The sequence below is a fragment of the Crocodylus siamensis genome, chromosome 10 (genome assembly GCF_052110815.1).
Source record: "Crocodylus siamensis isolate JL-2025a chromosome 10, ASM5211081v1, whole genome shotgun sequence".
Classification (NCBI taxonomy): Eukaryota; Metazoa; Chordata; order Crocodylia; family Crocodylidae; genus Crocodylus; species Crocodylus siamensis.
Window position 1 is genome coordinate 13,001,151 of NC_143404.1, and position 7,459 is coordinate 13,008,609.

At 41.4% G+C, this 7,459-nt stretch overlaps 1 protein-coding gene and 1 long non-coding RNA gene across 2 annotated transcripts in view; one reads left to right on the forward strand and one right to left on the reverse strand.

The window, feature by feature from the left end:
• The window catches only part of HSPA4 (heat shock protein family A (Hsp70) member 4), a 32,282-nt gene extending 28,568 nt beyond the window's left edge, over positions 1–3,714 (forward strand). Inside the window, exons 17-19 of the mRNA XM_090064647.1 lie at positions 1,362–1,481; positions 1,934–2,095; positions 2,387–3,714. Coding sequence (XP_089920773.1) covers positions 1,362–1,481; positions 1,934–2,095; positions 2,387–2,593 — 489 coding nt within the window. The 3' untranslated portion in view covers positions 2,594–3,714. The remainder of the gene's footprint in view (positions 1–1,361; positions 1,482–1,933; positions 2,096–2,386) is intronic.
• Positions 1–7,446, reverse strand: part of LOC149856250 (uncharacterized) — a 53,838-nt gene extending 46,392 nt beyond the window's left edge. Inside the window, exon 1 of the long non-coding RNA XR_016438389.1 lies at positions 7,061–7,446. This is a non-coding gene — a long non-coding RNA (uncharacterized LOC149856250). The remainder of the gene's footprint in view (positions 1–7,060) is intronic.
• Positions 7,447–7,459: the final 13 nt, after the last annotated feature.

The following is a 7,459-nucleotide window of genomic DNA, read 5'->3' on the forward strand; positions in this document are numbered from 1 at the left end:
GTTAATCGGGCCCTGGTTTTGAGGTGCCACAGACTGCACTGGCATGCTCAACTGGATGTGCCCGCACTGGCCTACAGAGTAGGTGTTGTTTGAACTTAGATGAGCTGGTACGTAGGGCTACCTCCAAACCTTAGAAAACACCTTAAATCAGCAGTGGAAGTCCTCTTTTTTTCATTGAGATGAAAATGAGATAAATGCTTCTGGTGGTCCGAGTATTGCAGCGTGTGGGCTTTTTCATCAAAAGTTTCTTAGGAAAGGAAGAATAGACATGGGAAATGCTACTTGCTTTTGAAAGGTAACAGTACTTCTAACAGGAAAATAATGTTTATAAATCAAGGTTATGGATAGATACTTTGGAGACTAGAAGAAAATGCTACCTGGCAAGTAAAGGTTCTGTACTGGCAGTAGATGATGCTTTAATATCTCTAGCTAGAATAGTGAACAGAAAGCTTTATGTAACTGATAAAAGAGTGTATAATGTTAAATGTTTTTAAATATCAAAAACTAATTGGATATTTATGCTAGAGCTTCCAAATCTGGCTTAAGCTGTCCTGATTTGATTTCCATTCTTTCCTCCCTCCCCCCAGTCTCAGGATGTTTTTATATATTTATATTTTGTAACAATGGTAAAGGATGCAGTAAGTAACTGATACTCAACATGTGGGGTATAGCCTCTAGAAGAGACGCAGTCCTAGCCAGGATCAGGAGGAAAGGCAGACGAACATCTATCTTCCTCTAGTCTTAAACTTCTTCTTTTTAAAAAGCAGCTGCAGAGAATCTTTCAATAAGTGATTTGAGGTGAATCAAAGTAACAAGCTTTCCCCATATTGAAGTTGGCGTCAACTTTTGCCTGTGATCAGATTGTCAGTACTTAATGATTACACTTTCAGTAAAAGCACATAAAATGATGACTTCTGAAAAGCTAAAAAGAATAGCAATATGTGGTATGGCCAATATTATGAACTGACTCTCATTTTTTTATAGCGTTGGAGAGGTCTTAACTTTTAAAATGGTTTAGAAATTTCTCTGTCATCAATGTGAGGCAAGGATTTTTTTTAGGGTGATGATAGAATTTATTGGGCCAGTTGCATAGTTGGGATGGTTAGATAAGCTTTTGAGTGCATGACATGTCTCTAATGCCATGCATTCAAAAAGCTCATCTAACTCTATCCCAGCTATACAGTTGGTCCAATAAATGGTATCACCCTCAGAAATCCTTGCCTCAATTTATGTATCATCATGACTACAACATTTTATTCTTAGTATCATCCAGTATGGCATCAAGAAATTCCTCTAGATCCTATATAATGCTGTAACTTCTCTTTAATTTTTTTCTCAAACTTTCCTGTGTTTCATTTCAGGCTTTGGGTCAGCCTATTCAGGCAAGGTTTCAAGAATCTGAAGAAAGACCAAAAGCATTTGAGGACCTTGGAAAGCAAATACAACAATACATGAAAGCTGTTCATGCATTCAAAGCAAAGGTATCTTCCCACTTTCTGTAAGGAAATATTATACAAATGTTGTCCTGTCCCAACCCCTTCCCTTTTTAATGTAGAGACGAAGTAGAAATAGCTAACAAACCTGCACCCTTTTGGCTGGGGAATGGTGGCAGGAATTAACTTCACCTGGGTTTCTCATGAAGACAACCATAATTCTGGGATAAATGCTGGCATTCTTGAGGAGAGTGCTTGTTTCGGGGGAGGCAGGGTTCTGGATGCTTGTCCCTCCATTTGAAGAGAAAGCACCTTTCAGTTTGACCATATTGATAAATGTACAGCGAGCTGCATAGGTTAGTGTGTGAACATTAAGGCAAATGCACAAACAGTGCAGCAGAGGGATAAGATTTAGATGAAGAACAAACAAGTTACTAGCCTAAATAGTTAAATAGGGTTGCTGTAAAATGTATTGTAATCTTTTTTTTTTTTTCCTTTAGGATGAACAATATGACCATTTAGATGTAGAAGATATAGCAAAAGTAGAAAAGAATGCAAATGAAGCCATGGAATGGATGAACAACAAGCTCAATCTTCAGAACAAGAGAAGTCTTACTTTAGACCCAGTTATAAAGGCTAAAGACATCCAAGCTAAAACGAAAGTGAGTAAATGACATTGCAGTAAAAGAAGAAATAAATTATTGTTGTGAAGACTTTGTCTTGGTTACCAGTGTTTCTTTACCTTTTAGCCTTTTAGTGCTTTTAAGGATGAAATCTTTCTGCAACTAGAAAATTCTCAGTAGATGGACAGTACCATTTTAAAGCAAAACAACCTACATAACCTATCTTCAATTTATTGGTATCCACCTTGTATAGTTAGTTTAATTTGAGCAATGAGCTAAGGTATAATTGTTGGTATGAGCTTTGATATCTTATTTTTCTTTCTGTTATAGGAGTTGATAAGTTTCTGCAATCCTATAGTCACAAAACCAAAACCCAAGGTTGAACCCCCAAAAGAGGAGCAAAAACCGGCTGAACAGAATGGACCAGTAGAAGGCCAGGGAGATGCCAACAATGGGTCCCAGGCTACGGAACAGACCACCAATGCAGCTGCCCCAACACCTACAGAAAAGAAACTTCCTGAAATGGACATTGACTGAATTTCAGCACTTGTTTATATTACAAACTACAATAAAGCTTTAAGTTGTCAACTTCGTCTGTTCTGAATACAAATTGGAGCAAGTGAATACTTCAGCTTTCTTGTAGTAACTTTTGGAGAGGGTTGATCAATGTGTCAAGTCAGAATGCTTAGTTAGTTAGCTGCTCAGTCAAGTTGTATCTTGCCATAATGATTGTATTTAGAAATACCTGGTAATTCATTACTAGACTTAATGAAACAGCCATTAGCAGGCCCTCTATCATGTTCATGCTGATGAGTCTGTCTTGTTTTTAAAGCAGAGAGACGGAGGAAACTAAGCCTTTGACTTACCACTAAATTTCTATTGTGGATAACAGGAACAAATGTTGTAAGTCTCCATTAATATGTTGAAGACTACAAAGAAATGGCAGAAGGATTTTTAGCTCTCCTAGAGCGTGGAGGAATATAAACAAACTGAAATAATACTTGAATTTGGTCCTTGTTTCTCATTAACACAATGGTGATGTTTCTCATGTGGGTTCTACTCGCTTCATGTCTGTAGTTATGCATTTGACAAATATGTAAGATAAATGAAGCCAATGGTGAGGGTATTCTGTATACCAGTCGCAATGCATTCCTCAGAAACTGCATTTCTTTTCCAGCTGATGCCAACACTGCAGTCTGGGTTGAGTGAACCAAAAATCAAATTTGTGAGATGTAGCAGTTTCCAGCCAACCTGCTGTTACATATGCAAGTGTGTATATAATAGTAAATTCTCACCAGTTATCTAGATAAAATGGAAACTTTTGTGTGTAGTTGCATTCATTGCTTGTAGAGAGAATGAGACCTTAGACTCTGGCTGCATACATTGATGGATGATTCTGACTAGTTGCTAACCTCCTTCTTTTTTTTAAGGGATATGCTACTTTCATAAGGCCTTTAATTTAAACTGCTTGGCTTCGTTAACTTCCAACAAAAAAGATAAATTTATTCTCTCTTTTCTCCCTATGAACTCTACACAATGACTTCCTTGTTTCTAGTATCAATAATTGTCAAAGCTGTACACATTTGTATGTGTTCAGTTCGAAAGTTAAAACTCCAATATAGCTATTGCAAGAAATAAATGCACTGCATTTTACTGAATGAACCTTTTAAAACTTGTTTTACCATCAAGGAAACAGCTGTAGCTTTGTATCTGGGACTAACTGCTAAGGAAACATAGCCTCTGTTCAACTTACTGTAGTGGTCATGTTTGAAGTAACATGTAGTTGGTGTGTGAGCTGAGTACATGCCACTTTTTTGTTCTATCTAGAAGCATTTTTAAGGACAAGCATTATGGTTTTGTCCTTCTGAAAAGAGTGAAAAAGTGCTTCTATCATGATTGACTTGCATCACTTTTATAGGGGCATCCTATAACAAACATCGTTTAACTCAAAGTAAATTTGGTAACTTCCTGTTTTAAACAATACTTCCTATACCAGTTTTGTTGTGTGAAAGCTATTGCATTATAAGTTGGAAACAACTACCTGGACATACTTGGTATTTACAGCACCCTTCCCCATACTTAAACTCTCTTTGCAGCTGTTATCCAACAAGTACCAAGAATGTTTGTGAAATGTTTATGTCCAGCTCTAAATGCACATTTCTGACCCAGTCTCACCATTCTGCTTCAATCACTTCTGTAACAGCTGTAGCTATCTGCCAGTTCTGTTATTTCTTCCATAGCATCTTTCAGTGAGATTAGTGCTGGCTTCTGACACAATCAGGAAGCACTACTTCATGGTCAGGGCAGCTAGGATCTGGAACCAACTTCCAAGAGAGGTGGTCCTGGCTCCTACCCTGGGGTTTTTAAGAGGAGGTTGGATGAACACCTTGCTGGGGTTGTTTGACCCCAGTATTGTTTCCTGCCATGGCGGGGGGTCGGACTAGATGACCTACTCGGGTCCCTTCCGACCCCAGAAACTATGAAACAATCGCCATATTTATCTGCCCTCTAGTTAGACACAGAATCAAATGCATTAGTACAACCTAATAAAAAGGTTACTTTCGAGCTTAAGCCACATGTCAGCTTTTTTCAGTCTCCTTTAAAATAGAGTTCCTTATTTTGAATGTGTGGGCCTCTTAAGATGAGGTGCTCTACTATGGGCCAATTAAACTGCTTAAATATGGCATTTCTTTACAGGCAGCCTCAACAGCAATAATCCATAAAGCTGTAGTTTAATTTGCCTCCAACAAGCAAGCAGCATTTTGATGTTTTGCTTCCAAGGAGGGGAGGGAGGGGAAGGGAAGGAGTTGCATGTAGCTTTTTTGGGAGGAGAGGGCAGAAGATGTGCACAGAGTTTAATGCTTTTTTTTTTTTTTTTTTTTGCTTTTAACTGAGTCCTGAAGTTTAATACGCATTATCAAACCTATCTGTTCCCGTAGCCTTAAACTCCTGTGAAGCATTTTGTTTGATCTCTTGAGGAAAGTTGTGACTTGAAGGGGGGCAGGTACAGGGAAATCATACTGATTGCCAACTTCAACCAAATCCAGAAATACTGACAGACATTTTACTTCAGTTGCATCCAAAAGGCCTAATTGGACCTCACTGTGCATTGTAAGACAAGCCCTGAACAACCAACACTATACTAGACAAGGTAAAACCTGTATTTTTAGGGAACTGTAGAACTGCAGCTGCTCTATGGCAGTGTTTCTCAACCGCTTAAGTAGCAAGTACCCCCTAACTTCTGAAAGTTTTAATAAGTACCCCAGCACTCAATTTTCCAGGGGATTTTATATTTACAGACTGTGCGCCATATGTTGGAAGAAGAGCTGTGTATATAAGGCTGTGATATGATACATCTGATCTGGTGCAGATAGAGTTGCCACCTTTTACACCAGGGTGCACAACTCAAGTATGTACATGGGCTAGGGTGATGTAGGCCAAAACTAGGAAGGCTGAACCAAATTATTACTGGGGAATTTAAAGCGCTGTGCAATATGTGGCACACCAAATTTTTTGGCATAGTGTTGAGAGGAAAAGAGGGCAAAAGTGTTGGGGTACCCATGTACCCCCTGCCTGTGTCTCATGTACCCCCAGGGGTACATGTACCACAGGTTGAGAAACTATGCTCTATGGTACAGCTGCAGGTGGGGAAAGCTGAAATGTTCCAAGTGGACCAAGTTCTTCCATCAGTAGTTGCAGCTTAAGGTTAACTGGCCATAGTGCTCAAGCCCCAGTAGGTGTGTGAACTGCTATTTTAAAACTGCTAGACTAAAGGTGAACTTGGAAAGTAAGAATATAATTAAAGCTAAAATAATTTTGGTTTCAAATCTTACACATCCAGCCATTTTTTTTTTTAATTTTGTTGAGCATAAGTATTTGGATCAGTACTTCAATTTCTCCCTGCTGGGACTTCAAAACACCCTGCTGCTAGTAATTAAATATGCAGTTGTACAAGGCACAGGTGAGAGTAGCTCTGCCATCATTCATATACTAAATACTATATATGCAGTGGCAGAACTACTTTCACCAGTGCCTGCCTTGTTCCCCCAGTAATTAAATATATACAGTTGTACATTACTTTTTTTTAAGGCTTGAACCTCATTTGACCAGTCAGCCTCACCTCAGTCCCTAGAAAAATTATGGAGCAGGTCCTCTAGGAATCCACTTCTAAGCACTTGGAGGAGGAGAAGAAGAAGGTGATCAAGAACAGGCAGCATGGAGTCACCAAAGGGCAAGTCATGCCTGACCAACCTGACTGCCTTCTAGGATGAGATGCATGTCTCCCTGCATCCAGAGCACTAGTCATTTGGTATACCTTGATTTTTAGCAGGGCTTTTGATATGGTCTCCTACCGCACTTTCACAGGCAAGCTAAGAAAGTTTTGTTGGCAGCTGGTATCAAATAGAGCACCCCAGGGGTCAGTACTGGGGCCAGTTTTGTTCAATGTCTTCATCACCGACTTGGAAGATGGGATGTGGTGCACCCTCAGCAAGTTTGCAGATGACACTAAGTTGGGGGGAGTAGTAGATATGCTGGAGGGTAGGATTCAGAGTGACCTAGACAAATTGGAGGATTGAGTCAAAAGGAACCGGGAAGCCAAGGACAAGTGCAAAGTCCTGCACTTAGGACAGGACAATCCCATGCCCCGGTACAGACTGGGGGCTGACAGACTAAGCAGCAGCTCTGCCGAAAAGGACTAGGAGGTCACAGTGGAAACAAGCTGAACCTGAGCCAGCAGCATGCCCTTGTTGCCACAAAGGCTAACGGCGTACGACTGGGCTGCATTCGTAGGTGTGTTCCAAGTAGGTCAAGGGAAGTGACCTGCGTTCAGTTTTGGGGCCCCCACTACAGAAAGGATGTGGACAAATTGGAGGCAGCCCAGTGAAGGGCACCAAAAATGATGAGGGGGCTGGGAGACATGACTTGTGACAAAAACTGAGGGAACTGGGTTTATTTAGTCGAGAGAAGAGGACACAGGAGGGCTTAATCGCAGGCTTCACCTACCTGAAGTGGGGTTCAAAAGAGGATGGAGCTGGACTGTTCTCAGCGGTGGCAGATGACAGAAGAAGGAGCAAGGGTCTCCAGCTGCAGCAGGGGGAGTTGAGGTTAGTGAGGAGGACGCGTGTTCTCACTAAGAGGGTGAAACGCTGGCACAGGCTCCCCAGCGAGGTGGTGGAAGCTCCGTCCTCGGAGACGTGAAGACAAAGCCTTGCCTGGTCCCGCCTTGAGCAGCGGGTTATGACCTCCGGAGGTCCCTTCCACCCCTCACTTCCTACCAGTGTGTGACTAAGGGGAAAAGGAAAAGCCGCACACGGGCGAACCCCTCCGCCCCTCCCGCCCGCAGCTGGCTCAGCACGTGTCCGCGCGGGGGCCGGGCTACCCAGGAGGGGGCGGGGCTGCGCT